Source organism: Nyctibius grandis, chromosome 1 (assembly GCF_013368605.1).
Source record: "Nyctibius grandis isolate bNycGra1 chromosome 1, bNycGra1.pri, whole genome shotgun sequence".
Taxonomy (NCBI): domain Eukaryota; kingdom Metazoa; phylum Chordata; class Aves; order Nyctibiiformes; family Nyctibiidae; genus Nyctibius; species Nyctibius grandis.
In genome coordinates, this window is record NC_090658.1 from 116663816 (window position 1) to 116682916 (window position 19101).

Consider the following 19101-nt stretch of genomic DNA (forward strand, 5'->3'; position numbering starts at 1 on the left):
AAATATGATGGTATCTAAACATAACACAAGGAACTCAATATTGTATTTTGTCTCTGATCTGATCTCTTACAAGGAAGTGTAGCCAACTGGTATTGAAGACACAGCAATGTACACAGGCACTTCTAATTCCTTAGCTCACAATTCTGTATTGAAAATATATGTGTCAGATAGCAAGAGTGGGGGTGAGGTCCATAACTTCCCGGCATATTGTCAGTGTAACCCTCATTTTGTTCAACTCAGTGTGGTAGTTTTAAATCATTTTATTCTGGTAAGTATCATTAGCTGAAATGATGGATTTTGATTCTGGAGCTTGGTTCTTCCACCCTGCTCATGTCTACATGAAATGAACTATAGCTCAGCACTTTATTTATAATTTATAAACTCAGTATTAAAGCACCCAGTGGTATCTAGCTTAGATCAGAATTGAAGTTATAAAGGTTATTTAAGAAAGAGGTAAAAGCAGGAAACAACATTGTCAAAAAAATAAGAATTGGAACAGACTCTGAAAAACCCAGACAAAATACAGGTGCTCTTATAAGCCAACACACAAGACAGCCAGTAAAGCAAGAGTCTCCAAGAACTGGGCCACAGAACCTGAAGCAAGAGAGTACATGCCTACACTGTTCTAAATGAGGGACAGGAACAGAGCAAATTTTGATCATGTTCCTCTTTTTTCTTTCCCTGCAGCAATCCCACCTACCTTTCTGGGCCCTTCCTTTCCCTCCCAGTTACATGCTGTTACCCCACCCACCTCTGGTCTCTCCCCGATGATTAATGAGAGTCCTCCCCCACCCCAGTCTTAGCAGACAAAAGCCTCATGCTCCCCACCCCAAGGCACGTCTCAGCATGGGGCTATTCTGGTATCAAAGCCATATGCTCTCCACCCCGCAGTCTGCCTCTGCAGTTGGTTTCCAGCCAGAGATAGTCAGGAACCAACATCTGGGAGAGGTGGAGCCAGCTGGAACATACTCTAGGAAAGAGTCCAAAGCTATCTTTGCCTTCCAGCAGTACAAAACCCTCCCTTTTCCCACTGCAGAGGCCACCTGACAAACCTTACAGTGCTTCATTCTCAAGGAGGGAAATATATATACCTAGGAAAAATGGAGAAAAGCCACTGCAGATGTTTTAAATAATAACCAATAATTTATTTGCTCTTTTAAACAATAAAAAAATAACTGCAGAGGAGCTTACAAAAAACTGCTTGCGATCACAGAAAAAAATAAAAGAGGCTGTTGAAAGTTCGTGAAGAAGCACAACAATAGAGAAATGACTGCCTGAAATAGTCAGAAAAAAAGGGCCTCTAAACTACTACAACTGCTCTTGATATATTTCACTATAAAGCTAGAAAAGCATAGATGGAGCATGTTTTTTAGAAGGAATACAATGACTAAAGATACCCCTCAAACCGAACCAAGTCACAGTAGTATCACTATGAATCTACGGGATAACATATTTTGTGCAAGCCTCATTGACAGAAAGATAAGAAAAAGAACAGCATAATAGAATGAAAGAAAGTGTTATGAAAATTAAGAGATTTCAGTTTCACTTAGAGGTGCAAAAGGCAGGGATAAAGACGTTGCCTACTGCAACATTATCCATTAACACAGCATAATACACGTTGTTATTTGGATCTAGGCATAGTACCTGCTTCAATAACCAACAGGTTTCTGTGAAAATAAGCAGCACCTGACTTTAATAGGTGTTAAACTAACTGATCTACCTTTGAAGTTAGCCCTTCTTCGAGCAGTGAATTGGAATGACCATGTTTTCTCTGATGAAAAAGCATAACTGGATGTGTTCAAGCACACTGTGAGAGATACATGAACCAGGGAAATGGCTAAGATGCTGCTTTTTATGTTTAAATTCTTCTACTGAAAGAAGCACTTTAGGCGGACATGTACAAAGAGCTAAAAAAATACCGGACTATATCTTTATACCTGACAGGCTGCTGAATAACTTCCCAGATGCTGGTTTATTTAGTCAGACAGGACAAAATGCTATGTAGATTAGGACACATTAAAAACCCAACTTCCTACACTGAATCTCAGCTTTATTATTCAAGCTGTATGAAAAAAAAAAAAAAGCAAACCAAAAAGAAAGTAAAAATTAAAAAATCTGAATGCAGCAATATAAAACGTACCGTATCTCTGTTCCACATTTTTATGATTCGAGAATCTGCAGAGATAATTAAATCCAACTGACGCTGAAACTGAATTGACTTAATAGGCAGGCCATAGTGGTGATCTTTGACTATTAATGGATTACTAGACCGGAGATCATATAACAAAACCTTGAAGAATAAGAGACAGATTAAACTTACAATATTGTAAGATCAAGAGGAAGTCACGCACACCACATCTTCACTAAAGATTTAACTAAACTTGAAATTTTCTACTTAAATACATGGACAGGATTTACATAAAAGAAATAATTTTAAATTCTGAAAACAGCTTAAGTGACCCCGGTTTATCCTAGCAATATATTTTAACCTCAGCATGCTTCAGTCTAGAAAAATTAAGAGCAAATTTAAAAGCTCACCATCTTTCTAAAGTCTTTTAAATTTCTATTGAAAAAATTAACTGTTTTCAAGGCTCTTAGTATTTCTTAATTACTAATATTTCACTTTCAGATGCTTGTGCTGTTCTTAAAAGATTTAAATTTTCAGACTCCCTTCCACATTCAGTGAGTATCACTTTCACTCAGTGAAACACCACAGAATGCAATTTTTTATGTTAAGTAAAAAGTACAGGCCCTGTCTTCCAGAAACCTGCACTTTTATCTCCAAAGTTTCCTATGGAACTCGAGAAAAACTTTAAATCTTTCACACACAAAGTGTGAAGACTAATAATTTTGGGGAAAAAATATTATCAGTTTATTTAATAAAAAATATAAACTCCAGTAAAACTTGCCTGACACATATACTAACATTATTGCAGATACAACTCTTACATACGTATCTGTTCTTGAACAAGCTACAGTCTTCTAGACCCATGAAAAGACTGCTGAAGGCAGAAAAAAATCCCCATACTCCACTTTACAAATAAGATAGCAACAATGAATAAACAAATTGAAATCATCCCTTATAGAAAGATAAGACAGCAAAAACAATAGTTGAAAGACAATCTCTTCTGCTTCTTTAGCCCCCACCAAGATAAGGGAGAACATATATGTTGCATTGAGATGGTACTGACAGTCTCAAAAACCAGCAACTTCCCCATATACTTGACTTCTAAGTCATGAGAAAATTTCAGAATTTGAAGTTTTAAAGTATGTAGGTTGTAATGATTTTAAGTAGTCCCTACAGTATTCTCAAGAGCAAGACCATTTGACAAAATTAATTTGCAGTTTAAGAATGACTATTACTACTCTAAACTTGTAATTTATGCTCTTACAAATACTTGTATTAATATATATTTACATTACAATAAGCGCACTGAATTTATGATAGACTTGGACGGGCAACTGCAAGAACAGGATCTCCTAAGAACTGCTGCAGATGAATTTAAGTCTACCTGCCCAGTAGATGTTCCAACAGCCATATTCAAAGCTCCATCAAATTTCAGTGCTGAAATGGATGGTAAACCATCTATCCTGCAAAGCACAGTGCTTATAGTTAGACATTCTTTCAATAGAGGCTGCAAATAATTTTTTACATGTTAAAAATAGCTAAGATAATTAATGTAAATTAATTTACAGATATCCCTCAGAAATACGATTTCAAAAAGTTGCATTCTTTACATTCCTAACTGTGGTTGTATAGAAAATTAGCCATTACTACTCAGATCAATAACTAGGAGACTCCTTTATGACTAAGAAAACCCTTTATTCACACTAGCAATGAGAAGAGAAGACCATGGGCAGGTCATTTTAATGCAAAGTGGGATTTGTTTCTAAAATCAAAACTTCTGAAAAAAAACAGAAGAACACACTTCGAAAAAAGGTAGCCTTTACTCACTCTGTGTCTGGTGTCACACTGTTTAAAGCACAGTCCAACAGCCCAACTCGATTTCTAGTTCTAGGATCCCAGCATTCCACTTTACCCTAAACAGTTTAGAAAAATATGTTTCAAGCTTATGCAACAGCTGTGTGGTATTCTGAAAATGTTTAAATAAAAACATGAATTATTTAATCTATGAATAATTCATCAAATTTCCTAGGTTGAGAGGAGTTGTTCTAATAATGGCATACAAGCTCCACACATTTAATTTATATTTTTTAAAAATGCGATCTGAATCAAAATCATTAACACTAAATTTCTGAAAATTAATAGGGTACACATGTGAGCTAATTTCTACAGATGGCTGTACTGTAAAGCAAGATAACATTGTTTTCTCTCCCATCTGCAAAATCTCAAGCATCTCAGCAACCAAGGTAGCTCAGAAATTATATCTGCACAATGCTCTAAAAAGTCTTCTTGTTTAACTGATCTATACTTAACATAGTAAATGAGATCAAATTAATTAATTAGGTTTCTGTCATGATTTCTCCTTATCCTCATGCAAACTAATATAAAAAAGAAACAAACACTACTGTCCTTCTCATAAAAGGAATGCAAACATTTACCTCAGCTGTCCCCATAGCAAACAAGAAGTGTACAGGATTTATGTCACAGACATTACTCTCTCTGAAACAGAAAAAGGAGCAAGTTTAATGACCTCAGAACAATTTAACACATGAACAACTAAAATGATTTCTGTAATCACATACACTATTGCTCAGCCTGGAAAAGCAAAAGCTGGAGGGAGGGACGAATGGCCACCTAATAGCAGCTTCCCATATTTAAGAGGAGCTTACCAAGAATGCAGAGGGATCTGGACAGGTTAGATAGATGGGCCAAGACCAATGGTATGAAGTTCAACAAGGCCAAGTGCTGGGTCCTACACTTTGGCCATAACAACCCCACGCAGCGCTACAGGCTGGGGGAAGAGTGGTTAGAAAGCGGCCCGGTGGAAAAGGACCTGGGGATATTGGTGGACAGCCAGGTGAACATGAGCCAGCAGCGTGCCCAGGTGGCCATGAAGGCCAACAGCATCCTGGTGTGTATCAGAAATAGGGTGGCCAGCAGGACTAGGGAAGTAATTGTCCCCCTGTAGTCTATCTAGACTTCAGTAAGGCATTCGACACTGTCTCCCACAGCATCCTCCTAGACAAACTGGCTGCCCGGGGCTTGGATGGGTGGACTCTTCAATGGGTTAAAAACTGGCTGGATGGCCGAGCCCAGAGAGTGGTGGTGAATGGGGCAAAGTCCAGCTGGCGGCCGGTCACTAGCGCTGTTCCCCAGGGCTCAGTTCTGGGGCCGGTGCTGTTCAATATCTTTATAGATGATCTAGACGTAGGGATTGAGTGCACCCTCAGCAAATTTGCAGATGACACCAAGCTGGGTGGGAGTGTCGATCTGCTGGAGGGTAGGAAGGCCCTACAGAGGGATTTGGACAGGTTAGATAGATGGGCCGAGACCAACGGCATGAGGTTCAACAAGAACAAGTGCCAGGTCTTACACTTTGGCCACAACAACCCCATGCAGCTCTACAGGCTGGGGGAAGAGTGGTTAGAAAGCGGCCCGGCGGAAAGAGACCTGGGGGTGCTGATCGACAGCCGGCTAAACAGGAGCCAGCAGTGTGCCCAGGTGGCCAAGAAGGCCAATGGCATCCTGGCCTCTATTAGGAATAGTGTAGCCAGCCGGTCTAGGGAAGTGATCGTCCCTCTGTACTCGGCACTGGTGAGGCCGCACCTTGAATACTGTGTCCAGTTCTGGGCCCCGCACTTCAAGAAAGACGTTGAGGTGTTGGAGCGAGTCCAGAGGAGGGCGACCAAGCTGGTGAAGGGTCTGGAGGGTCTGACCTACGAGGAACGGCTGAGGGAGCTGGGGTTGTTTAGCCTGGAGAAGAGGAGGCTCCGAGGTGACCTTATTGCAGTCTACAACTACCTGAAGGGAGGTTGTAGTGAAGTGGGAGTTGGCCTCTTCTCCCGGGCAACTAGCGATAGGACAAGAGGACACAGCCTCAGGCTTCACCAGGGGAGGTTCAGGTTGGACATTAGGAAGAATTTCTTCTCAGAAAGGGTTATTAGACATTGGAACGGGCTGCCCAGGGAGGTGGTGGAGTCACCATCTCTGGATGTGTTTAAGAAAAGACTGGACATGGCACTTAGTGCCATGGTCTAGTCGACAGGGTGGTGTCAGGGCAACGGCTGGACTCGATGATCCCTGAGGTCTCTTCCAACCTGGTTGATTCTGTGATTCTATGATTCTGTACTCGGCACTGGTGAGGCCGCACCTCGAGTACTGTGTCCAGTTCTGGGCCCCGCACTTCAAGAAAGACATTGAGGTGCTGGAGTGAGACCAGAGGAGGGCAACAAAGCTGGTGAAGGGTCTGGAGGGTATGTCCTATGAGGAGTGGCTGGGGGAACTGGGATTGTTTAGCCTGGAGAAAAGGAGGCTCAGGGGAGACCTTATCACTCTCTACAACTGCCTGAAAGGAGGTTGTAGTGGGGTGGGGCTCGGCCTCTTCTCCCAGGCAACTAGCTACAGGACTAGAGGACATAGCCTCAAGCTGTGTCAGGGAAGGTTCAGGTTAGACATTAGGAAAAATTTCTTCACAGAAAGGGTTATTAGGCATTGGAATGGGCTACCCAGGGAGGTGGCAGAATCACCATCCCTGGAGGTGTTTATAGAAAAGACTAGATGTGGCACTTAGTGCCATGGTCTAGTTGACACAGTGGTGGTAGGTCAAAGGTTGGACTCGATGATCCCAGAGGTCTCTTCCAACCTAGCTGATTTTGTGATTCTGTGATGAATTAGGAGCCATCAGAGACAGTGCTGATTACTTGAAACAGGTAAGGTTCCAACTGGATGTAAGGATATTTTTACACTATGCAGATAATTAAGCACTGGAACGGGTTGCCCATAGAGGCTGTGGAATTTCCATCCTTGGAGTTTTCAAGACCCCCTGGGAAGATTCATCTGAATTCAGTGTGACCACGCCCTGAGCAAGAGCCTGGGCTCTGAGGTTCTTTCCAACCTGAACAATTCTGTGTTTCTCTGCCCACACCCACCACCTACCAAGCATTGCCATGTCACTCTGCTCTACTATATTCTTAAACAACTCAATTATGTCAAAAGGTCTTCCTGATTACTTATGTTCTGAAGCTTACATCTCCAATGTATTCTGATGAATGGCCTGTCTTACCTTCCCTCACTCCAGTATCGTATTTCTCAACAGGGTATCCAAGAGCCCTGTATTTCTCCAAGAATCCTTCCAAAGTACAAATATTTATCTTTACACTGCTCACCCCAGCGCTTTCCAACTTCTTTCACTCAAAGCCCTCCACCTCTAGTTCTATAACTCATCCAATATCCCCACCTCACAACCTTCTCACAAGTTCAAGTCTCATCTCTCTAATTCAGATTTTACTCTACACCCTTAACTCTCCCACTGCAGAATTCTCCCCCTTTTTTTTTTCTGCTGCTCAGTTTCTGTATTGTGCCTTCCCAAATACTGCTTTGTCCATTAAGCTATCCTACCCACTGAACACCAGTTGTTGCCCACCAACTAGCCACTTGTATCTAGTCAAGTCTGTTCTTCTCATTTGTCACTGCCCACATGCATGAACCCCAGCTCCTGCTCTGGTAGGGTTTTCAAAAGAATCGGACACATGCTAGAGATATAAAAATTCTCTTTGGGCTACTCCAAGAGCAGAAGGACAGAGACATGTCTGGGAAAGGACATACCCTGTGAGGCAGATCTCTACATGATGGCTAAATTGAGCAATAATGGCAAAGTGCTAATGAAATGCTCTTAAGATCAAGTTATAGAATACCTATTACAAGTCCATATTAAGCAATTTTAAAATATGCACGAAAGAAAACTCAATTAAAACACAAAAACGAGCACAAAGAATTACAGAACATAAAATAAAATGAGGCTCAGACTCGGCCTATGTTCCTTTTCAACTCTACAGTGCGTTTGGGCAGTATTCAGCTACAGAGCTGATGGTGAGCATGCTAGTAGTTTGCTTCCACCTGGTGGAATGAAGACAGAAGACAGATACGAATTACAGATAACTTACGAAGCATCAGTTTGCAGGGAGTTCAGAAACCTTCCTTGTTCCAGATTTAGCCTGTATACTTCAGAACTACAAAGGAAAAATCCGAAATTACTCCTTTCTCTTATGAATACTGAAAAATACTGCTGTAAGTTAGGAACAGTTACTAAAATTCTTGCTGACACCCTAATTTTCAGATTCATAAATTTTCAGATTCAAAAATTCAAAATACACAATTTTCAGATGTCACAATCTAAAACATAAGACAAATCTACCTTTCAGTGTTAAAAATACAGAAAAAAATGTGCATGTTCACCAAAGATATTTATTACACTGCAATATCCTACCTTTTTCCAGGGAAAAGATGCATTAATTCCTTTCTTAAGATCTTTTTATTTCCTAAGATTTACGTTACATATTGATTTGCTACTTATTTTGTTTGAAACCCTAAAGACCTCATTTTATTTTTACAATGTCTTCTCACAAACTCGATTTATTATTTTATGTGATTTGACTCACACTAACAGTAACAAAACACCAACCAGGATACAAAAAGTTATTTAATTTTCCTTACTTAGATGGTAATCACTTTTTAAAACAGTACACTGAATTGCAATTTTTATAAGAAATTTGCAAATACATGATGTACCTGGTTTAAGAATCAAAGAAAAAAAGTCTTAGTAGAGGAAACTGAATTAATCTTAGTCTTCCCACATTTTCTACTCTTCACAAACAGTGAAGAGTAGAAAGGAATTTGGAAGGAATTGCCACTTCTTCCAATTTTTAACTTTTCTGGTATTCTAATGTTCATTTTATTCTTGGAAAATATTGCTAACAAAAGTGAAACTAAATAATCCACTTCATCAATACCTTGCTCCTACAAAATAGAGGTCACACGATGGATAGTGATAAGAGAAATCTCTACCAAATTTTGGTATTCTTGTCCTGTAGTAATGGCCGTGTTGCGAATGAAACTCCACAAACCTGCCACACTGCAAGAAGACAATCTGAAAATAAAATAGAAAGCACTGAAACATACAGAAGCAGATGACAATCTCCTCAACTTGTCTTACACACAAACTCCAATGATTTTTTTCAAGCTCACACAGCTTTATCACAAGTCATTCAAACCATTTCTATTAAAATTATAGAATCAACCAGTGCTTCATCATTCTCACTTTATTAATAAGCATTGAACAAATACTCACAAGAGTATATGTGATACCCTGAAAATGACTCTGCAACCAGAAGCAATATAATCATCTTGGAGTTGTGCTGCACCAAAATTAACATCTGTACTTCTTTCAGAGATCAGAGTTAATATTTTCTTCCAGATACAACGCCATGCAGACACCAGTATGTTCACAGGTACTAAGCCCATGAACTATACATCCTGATGCGCAGCAGCGTTTCAATAAATTACACCAATGACCTTTGTGCATTTTTTTTATTGTTTGCCAACTGAATAAGGACATTGCTTCTTTCTGAAACTTAGACAAACATCTCAGTCCTGGAAGAGCCCAAAGGCAGGCATTACTAGAAAGCTAAATCTATATTAGTAAATAAAATAGGCCAGAACCTGTCCCTATAGTCCTGATGGCAAGGTAACATAGCACAACCCATACCCATACGAAGGAATTCTTCCCACTTCAAACAGAGACAGTATCATCCACACCATCTGTTACACTCATGCTGTACCTCAAACCATGCCCAGTCACTGTGTGACGGAGGAACAGCTGGCATGGCCCAAACTCATGCCATGAAGCATGCAAACAATTAAACAATATGGATAATCACAGGGTAACTCTTGACTCTGAGCCTCAACCCAATTTAGCTTAGATTAGAAAAGTGCTAGTTTAGTTTAGAATATGTATAGTCCACACATCTTCTAAAAGTAGTAGATAATGAAGATTTTAAATTTCCTACTGCTGCACTACATTGTTAGCAACACAAATAATGATGAGAAGCTCAGGAAAGGTGAGCTTTAATTTTACGAGTTATTTTAAATCTGTCCTCTTTAATTGTATTATTTGTATATTCTTCCTTTACGACACATGGAGAAAGTACTGACCTGGGCTAGTACTTCATGCCTATTTATCATTAAGTCCCCCTTATTTATGCTTTTTCTGATACCAGAAACCCTAGTGTTTCAACTTTTATTCATGGACTTGCTCATCTTGGTCCAAGACCAAGCAGAGTATCATCTTTCAGAAGTGTAACTACAATTTCATAGGAGATTACAGATGCAGCTGCACAGCTGATGTTATACAAAGATGTTTTTCATATAATCCAAATCAATCCTTTGCGTGCCTAATGCCTTTATGCTTCTAACTGGAGGTTCACATCAAGCAAAGCTCTTTACTTATCTGTCTGAAACAATGCCCAGATCAAATTTTTTCTCTATCATCATTGCCGAAGAAGAAATGTCTACATCTTCATGCAGTACAGAAGTTACATAAACTATGAGAAGAACGCAAAATTAAACCATATTTAATTTTAAAATATCAGTATCACATTCTCTTAGTTCACTACCAGTAAGCCACCAAAAACCTGTTATCAGGAAGAGAGAAGATGCAGTTTGCTTTCAATGTGAAAAGTGAATTTTCTTCTCACCCCTTCTACCGCCAAAAAGATTTTTAAAAGTTTTTGATAGTTGCCAAAACCAAAAAAATATTCTGCTAATGATTGCTTTACATCAAATAATTTTCTATTTTAAGATAAATTTCTACAATATTGGACTTGAAGATATTTGTGTCCTCTTTCATTAGCAGTGTATACGACTCACTGCAAATCATGTTTGTCTTTCCTTCATACTAAATTAATTTCGGTCACTACCAGAAAACTACAACCTCAGGGTAGCAAAAGCATAGCCACCACTGTGTGGCAAAAATACTATAATAGGAAATACGTGTCTTTTTGCAGAAGGCTGTGGAAAAAAAGACTCTCTGCTAAGTCTGAAACTTAGTCCAAGTCTAAAACTTTTAAGTCTAAAATTTAGGAGAGCACAGAAGTGTAACTGGCCTTATGGATACCAGTATGAATGAAAGCCAACAGCGTGCTCTCACTGTGAAAATGCAAGTAAGCCTCAAAATGCGACCTTATGAGGACAGCAGGAACAGACCGGGGAGAAGCTATTTTCCCTGAGCTACTAAAGCGTGAAGCAGTATGCCTGCGTTGGGCCCCGCAATTCAAGAGGGATGCTGAGAGCACCAAGAGGGCTACCAAGACAGACAAGGGGCAGAACGCATAATGTACAAAGAAAGGTTGGAAGAATCTTGGCTTGTTTAGTCAGGCAAAGAGCACCCTGTAGAACAACGTAATAGCAGCCAGCAACTGAAGTGCTGTTACAAAAATGACAAGAGTCAAACTCCTTGCAGCAGCAACAGTGAAAACTACAGATTTTCCTGGGCAGGTTAGACAGGAAGGAAAAATTCTTTACGAGATGGTAGTGCAGCTTTGCAACAATTTATTCAGTGAAACTGTGGAACCTCCAAGCTTGCAGTCTTTGATAGTCCAGTTCAAACATTAAACAACGCCTGAAGGTCCCCTTCTAATCAATATTTGTATGATTCTAAGCATTTCAAGTGTAATTTCTCAAATATTGTTCCCTCTTTATAACATGTTCAAAATATTATGTCAGCTACCTGAAATTAGTTTTCTTTCTAATGATTTGGTAAGTTTTAAGAAAATAAAATTGAAAATAAGGTTGTGTTAAGTTGTGAAAGTAGGGCTTCAGTCTGAAATATAGTACCAATTTCAGCTGAAAACATACACAAGCCTTACTGTTCGTAACCAGTCAGAAACATACCTGCAAACACAATATGTTCTTCAGTCTCCCAAATAACTGTTTGGTCTGTACAATCAGAAACATTCTCCCACAGACAGACAAGTGGGAGGCTACTGTACTGTATTAGTCACCTTCTTCTGCTACTTGAATTCACACACATTCTTGGAAATTTCACAGGGAAAAAACTTTGAACAGACTAAAGCTAGAAGGCTAGATGATAATGTCTCTGATCAAATAGAAATATTTATTAAAACAAACCTGTACTGGAAATGCTAAGGTTTCTTCTCAGAAAAAAAAAATGTATTTTAATAACTAAAAAAAAAAAAACCAAACCTAAAAAATGGCTTGTCCTAATGAAATCAGCAAAATTATATGCTTAAATTTCTTATTTAATTTGGAACAGAACACCTTGATGAATCAGCAAAGCAAGGTTTACAAAAAGAGGTAACATCTTTTATTACACCAGCTGCTGCAGCTGGAGAAAACAGATGAGCTTTCAAGCACATAAACACTTTTCTAGGTGTTAAACAGAATTAGAAGCAGTAACTGTATTGGTCTTGAAAAAGGGCTGATGGTCCTAAGAACTCAGCTGTTTCCTCCAGGTACAGCACTTCATGGTGGCAGGGGGGGTTTGTGTTATTACTTCTCTCCACAATTTTTGCCTCATTCATATGCTTATCATCATCATGGCTACAACAACATTGACAAATCAGGCTATTAACTTAGCTATAGCTATCCGACCTCTCAAAAACCGTGTATCTGTGTCTCACTCGTCATAAGGGATTGTGACTAAATGTTATCCTAGAAAGAATAACTAATTCCATTTTTCACATTATTTTGTTTGTAGGATAGATCATTATTTGAAGTTTTTCTCTACTACAGACAAAAGACTTTAAAAGTTGTAAGGCAAATTATAATACAAAGAGACAAATAAACAACATCTTGAAGGTACAAAAAATGTTTATCCTGTTTGCTTTTCTAAAAAAACTTTTCTGTTCCAAAAGTTGTGTTGATTGACTGCCTTTACTATATATGAAAATGCATTTTAATCTACATATTAAACTATTTTTTCATTTATACATTGAAAACATTAAACATACCTTTGAGTAATCATCTGATAAAATCTCAAACGTAACCACTAGAGGAGAGAGCAAGAGAATTTTAAGTCAACTAAGTAAGCAAACTTATTTGCAAACATTGGCATAAATCCTGAAAACATTTACACTCATGCTAACCTTTAGTCATATAAGTATTCCCCACAGGTCTCAATGCATAACGCAGGCATTGTGATAAAATCTTTAATTATATAACTTTATTTGCAAAATAGTAAGTAGTTTTCTAAAACTTTAGAAACATATGAAGCATCTTGTAATCTTGTTATCGTTCTTGTATACTTGACATGTTCCTGAACACAATGCTCAACCATGTATTTATTGGCTTGGGGAAGGTCTAATCAAATGGTATTCAGTGAGTGTGTGGTCCATGGACGTTTGGTAATCTGTCAAAGATGATAAAAAATGACATGAGTTCGGATATACTACACACAAACCCTCACACGTGATCTTTCTAAAGGGTCAGTGCTTCCACAGAAAAAGTTTTAAGGCTCAAAAAAAACGTAAATTTGAAAGCTACTATCCACGCTGAACAATGCAATGTATTGAACTTTGCATAGTTTTAAGTGAGCTGGGTTGGGAACACTAAGGAATAACTGCTTCAGCTAAACATTTAAATGAGGTAGCTCATCTAGCATTACCTGAATTGACTCTATGCTATATTTCAAATTAAACATACTTTTGCAGTCTAGTAAGATGCCAGTTCAAAAAAAATTACTTTAATTACCAGCAAGCATTTACTATTACAATGACGCCTACTCTTTTAAAGTGGGTCTCACTCTTGCCATACGTTCCTCTCCCCAGCCTCTCTGAACCCCTACCACCTCCCCTCTTACTATACTGTAGCACTGTCTCTTCATCCTATGTGACTCCTTGTAGTCCTGAGGCATAGGGTAAAGAAATGCTACCATACTCTAATCCCTTTTTCCTGACCTAATTCAGTAGTTCTCAATTTTATTTTTGACATCACTTTCACACACATCACAGTTAGACCAGTTTCATTCTTCCCTAATGATTTAGGACTTCTGCCGCTCTACACTCATTCCCTCATTGCTTTACTCACCCCTCTATCCCAGTTTTCAGCCATCAGTCTTATAACATCCCAGTCTTCTAGCAAAAAACAAACCAAACCAAACAAAAAAAAAACCTCAAATCCCATTCCCCAAATCTATGCACCCTAAAACTCAGAGCCACAGCAGCTCTGACCCCCTCACCTAGTCTAACTGCCAGCAGTCTCCCCTTCCCATTGTCTAGATGGCTCCTTGCTTTCCTCACCATAGTTGTTCTCCCTCAAAATTAGTAGCAAACAAGGTATAACTAGGGCCTTGGCCATGCTACCATCTATCCCTAAGTACCTTGCTTCCAAGAAAACAAACCACCAAACCAAACAAACAAAACCACTCTTGGAGAATTCTCCTTACCCTCTAACTCATCTACTGAGCTTGGGCTCCAGTGTGGAAACAATGAGAACTCATTTCAGTAATGCTGGTGCAACCATGGTGCCTTCTCCTACGTTACTGCTTCACAGAAGTGGAAAGAACTGACCGCTACCCAGCCATCATACCCACATGGCATTCCCCAGAACACAGCCTTCAGACACATTCACTGAGCCCTGCACACACTGGCTCAAGGTAAACCTTACATTCCTCACACTGCTCCAAGAGAGGAGAAAACTTTGAAGGAGGAGGAAAACGGAAAAATACAGAGATAAAGACTAGGTGACGTTTTACTATAGATTCTTGTGTTCCCCCAAAGTACATTCTGTCCCCTCAGGGAGGGAAATTTCTACTTGAATCCCATCTGAATTATATATGAAAGACATCTCGTGCTAACAGCCATAGCTTATACCAACCTTCAGAATCTAAGCATCTTTCAAATTTCTGGGATAATTGATAGGTATCAAAACAGCGGATCCTGGGTTTGTAAGTTCCTGAAAGAACAATTTGATCTTTAATTAAAAAATCAAACAAAAAGATAACATTAACGCATTTTATTTAAAATATAATGTCTTACATATACAGGCTTTACTGCATTTCAACTATAAGTATTCTGATCTTACCAAACTCTCTGTGACTGGAAAAACATGTCTCTTAGTAAGGCATGTTTTAAACCTTATGGCCTAGTTTTTGTCTTTTGTGCCTGAAAGCACCCTACTTGTATGTGGGTCCTTCTGATTACCAGATACATCATACAGAATTTAATACCTTCCAGTAAGTCTGAAAGACCAAGTCTCCTTATGCTACTAGTGCCTACTAAAGTATTCATGTTTGGATCCTGCTTTGACAGTTACAAAATGTAGCATTATCCTCCATCCTTTAAAACAATACTCTGAACAATGATGTTCAGAAGTTATTTAAAGCAAATTTATAGACACACAATAAAAATAATTAAGAACTTAGTTTTTAACTGTATTATAAACAGGTTAGTTTTTAATTGTATTATAAACCCCCAGTGGCAGGAGGGTTGGACTAGATGATCTTCAAAGGTGCCTTCCAACCCAAACCATTCTGTGGTTCTGTGATTCTAAGAACATCTGTATTCTAAAAAGAAGTGTTTCACAATACCACTACCAAGACTGCTGCCCTATCGTATCTTAAGAGTAAACTTCCAAAATTCTCTTCAATGCTACATTTAAAAATGAACTTTTATCAATTCTACCTGAAATACTAAGTCATTCTGCAATCAAGATTTTCTAGCACTTTTGGCCTCTGCTGCAGAGAGACACTTTGTTAACTCACCAACTGCCATAACATACTGTCCATCTCTTGATACCTTAATCTTTGTGCTAACTGTGGGCATTTCAAAGTCTTGAATAAGTTCAATTCTTCTACGGATATCTATAAAGAAATAAAATAAAATAATTTTTTAAAGGTAGCACTAATGTATCAGTCAAAAAAACTGTAACAGTTTCTTATGAAAGCATGTTAAGTTAACTGAATATAGGGAATATCTTTTAAGATCTTGTAAAATATAAAGATCTTTTAAGTATAATTAACACATGTTATAAGCAGATTAATACAGCCTGTTAACCCTGAGATGCAGGCTACCTCCATGGAAAGTAAATGTCTATTCTGAGGTGGCAACTATGTAACAAATTACTATATAATATAGTAGCAAATATGTATCACACATTTTGCACGTAAGATGTTGTATAACATATTCCATCCTCCTGTTAACTCTATACATTTTTGGTTAGTTGAGGTTTTTACACAACCCTTATGGTACGTAAATAGCCATATTTTATTTTGGATAACAAGTTTCAGCTAAAATTATGATGTTCCTGCAGTCTAAGATGAGCATAATACACACAGAGGAGTTTATAGTTGGACTTTATCATAAGCTATACATGGAATTAATTCGTCAAGTTTCTGTAGGATCTACACCCCAATCTTTAATGCCTGAAATTTAAAGCAATATTGGTAATATTCTATTTATATAAAGCTGTGTAGAAAGCTGAAGTATGGCCTTCTAACTGTAGCTATTTATAGCTTTAATTTTGAAGTTTTTAAAATCTGAGCTATGCATAACTTCCTTGGACCTGTTAGTAAAGCATCTCCCTCTGGACTTGCATGTTGTGTAAGTGGAGCCGAGTATTACTGAGGACGCTGTGATGGGAAAACTCACCCACATCTTTCTTCTGTAAAGCTCTTTTCTTCCTGTCTGAAAGCCACTGTAAGGAAATACATAAATCAGTCTTGAGCTTGTTACACAGAAAGGAACCAGAGAATCGCTTAAAGTTTACCCAATTTAGGATATAAGACATTTAGGCCATTAATTCTTTTTCTCTTGATTATTTCAAAGTTTTCCCTGGTAAGTTTAACCACTCCACGTCAAGAAAACTTAAAAAGTAGTGTTTTTTAAGGGTCTGTGGAAGAACACACCTACATTCAGACACGCATGCATTCAAACTGCATTTTTAGTTTAAACAATACTTCCAGCGGAGTTTGCTTAACCATCCTCCCCTCAACACAAGCGCACACGGGGCAGGGGCAGCTCGGCGAGCCGCTCCGGCCCGGGCCGGAGCTCAGGCCTAAGGCGCACGACGCGCTTCGAAAGCCTCCTGCTGCCGGAACCGGCGAGCGGACGCCGGGGCCCGGCGACCCGGCTGCGGGCGAGGCCGGGCCGGGCCGGCAGCGCGTCCCCTCGCCCCGCTCGGCGGCCACCCCGCACCGCGCCCTCACCTCCGGGAGGCTCCTGCCGGCGCTGAGGCTGTAGATCTTCACCTCGTTGAGGCTGGAGACCTGCATGGCCGCGGCCCGGCCCGCCTCTTCCCGGGCAGAGGGGAAGCGGAAGGCGACTCGCTTCCGGCCCGCCGCTGCTTCCACCCGGCGGGGCGGCGGCGGGAGCCGGCGGGAGGGTGGCTGGGCCGGAGGGAGCGGGGCCGGAGGGAGCGGGCTGAGCCGGGCCCCGAGCTCGTACGTGGGGGCAGGAGGAGGCCCGGGTGACGGCAGCCCTGGCCCCGGCCCCCTCCCTCTCATAGGGAGGGGGGCAAATCCTGCTCATAGGGAGTGGGGCAAATCCACAGGGAAGCAGGCTTTGCCAGTGCCGCTGCTCACAGGAAAAGAGCTTTGCTGCGACCAGTTTCCCCCGTGTTCATTTCTAATGTTCAAAAAGCTCCTGTGCAAGAGGCTGCCAGGGATCGATACTTGTGGAGGCGGCAGGCGACAAGGGCAGCCATGTGCGCCTCACAGACTGCGGCTCTCCTGCTTGGCAGGCACGACCCCATCTTGTGGCATCCAGACATAAGGACCACTGTCTGTGAGGCGGGCAGTGGTGCCACTCTGGGTGGCCTTAAGGTTAAATCACAAAGGCTGGAGTTGCTTTTTCAGGCTTGGTGGAGGAGGTTGCTTTTCTTGCCCTACAGCAAACCATGTTTGTTATCTATGGAAAATAATGAATCCAGGGGTTCGCTGGTCAGAACCTTGCCAGCAAACGCAAAAGGACCCATTTGTACTGCTTTGTAGCACCACTGTTTAAAAAAGAACAGACATGCAAATTCTGACCGTTCCTATTATAACTTACAAAAGCAATGACAAGGACTGAAATAATGTATATCCAATCTGTATACATCTTCAAGAAACAATGAAAACCAAATACTTATCACAACAGTACATAACAGTACAGTACATTGGTTGGACTTGATGGTCTTCAACATCCTTTCCAACGAAAACGATTCTATGATTCTATAACTCTGGTACAAGATGCAAACTGAAGCTGTTTCAAATAAGTCTTATGTATGCTATTCCCTGGATGATGTAGCTCAACAATGATGATACTAGTATCATGACTAGAAAGGACTCTTTTCTAATTTGTATTACAGGGTGTTATAGCTGAGATTCATGGGAGATCAACACACCTAAATATAGGTGCCTATGGGGGTACTAGATGTCCAAGCTCTCATTTCAGACAGCTAAGGCTTAACTTGCTTAAATGTAGGTTGTCTAGTGGCATTTGAGATGCCGTGTGGTATCCAGGACACCTAGATGGGGCTGATACAAGACCTATGGAAAACCTATGCCCTTCTGCAGCATGAGCTGGAGGCCAGGCAGGATGTGCCAGGACATCTCAAGTGGCACTAGAAACTCAGGCAGCTGAATCTCATCCCTAGTAAATGCAGTTCATGAAGCCTGAGGAGCAATGTAGCACAGTAGCTACTAGGTGTCTTCTTCGGGGTCAGCTCAATCATTTCTAGGTTGCACTGTCTACTTAGACCACCACTGGCTATTAATAGACATTTAAAGCTGAATTCACTTGTCCACACATGGAGGTCTTGTGCTATTCGGGATCCTCTAAGGAATCCCAGACATCCGCAGAGGGTTGGTTGGTGTGACACAAGATGTGCGGAAGACCAGTGTCATCCTGGAAAACCAGCTGAAGGCCCAACAAATGCTCCAGGGCACCTTGAAAGGCATTAGGCAGGGCGAGGAGGACTGAACCGACAAAGAATTCCTAGAGGTGTCAAACTCTGGAGATTCTTATAGAATGGAGAATTATGTGACTTGCTTTAGGTGAAACTGCCCAAGGATTCACAGAATCACAGAATGTTAGGGATTGGAAGGGACCTCGAAAGATCATCTAGTCCAATCCCCCTGCCGCAGCAGGATTGCCTAGACCATATCACACAGGAACGCGTCCAGGCGGGTTTTGAATTTCTCCAGA

At 40.3% G+C, this 19101-nt stretch overlaps 1 protein-coding gene across 5 annotated transcripts in view; it reads right to left on the reverse strand.

Moving 5' to 3' along the window:
- Positions 1 to 17211, reverse strand: part of NOL10 (nucleolar protein 10) — a 64565-nt gene extending 47354 nt beyond the window's left edge. For 4 of the 5 annotated variants that reach the window (XR_011048333.1, XR_011048334.1, XR_011048332.1 and 1 more), the window contains exons 1-11: positions 17124 to 17211; positions 16567 to 16612; positions 15681 to 15779; positions 14795 to 14872; positions 12931 to 12968; positions 8914 to 9050; positions 8068 to 8133; positions 4564 to 4624; positions 3956 to 4041; positions 3513 to 3591; positions 2141 to 2290 (exon numbers count right to left, since the gene is read on the reverse strand). Coding sequence is in view for 1 of the 5 variants with exons in the window: in XM_068402546.1 (XP_068258647.1) it covers positions 2141 to 2290; positions 3513 to 3591; positions 3956 to 4041; positions 4564 to 4624; positions 8068 to 8133; positions 8914 to 9050; positions 12931 to 12968; positions 14795 to 14872; positions 15681 to 15779; positions 16567 to 16612; positions 17124 to 17189 (906 nt within the window). In the remaining 4 variants the exon portion in view is untranslated. Of the gene's footprint in view, positions 1 to 2140; positions 2291 to 3512; positions 3592 to 3955; positions 4042 to 4563; positions 4625 to 8067; positions 8134 to 8913; positions 9051 to 12930; positions 12969 to 13065; positions 13264 to 14794; positions 14873 to 15680; positions 15780 to 16566; positions 16613 to 17123 lie in introns of those variants that run through there. The other variant, XR_011048338.1, reaches the window with a different exon arrangement.
- Positions 17212 to 19101: the final 1890 nt, after the last annotated feature.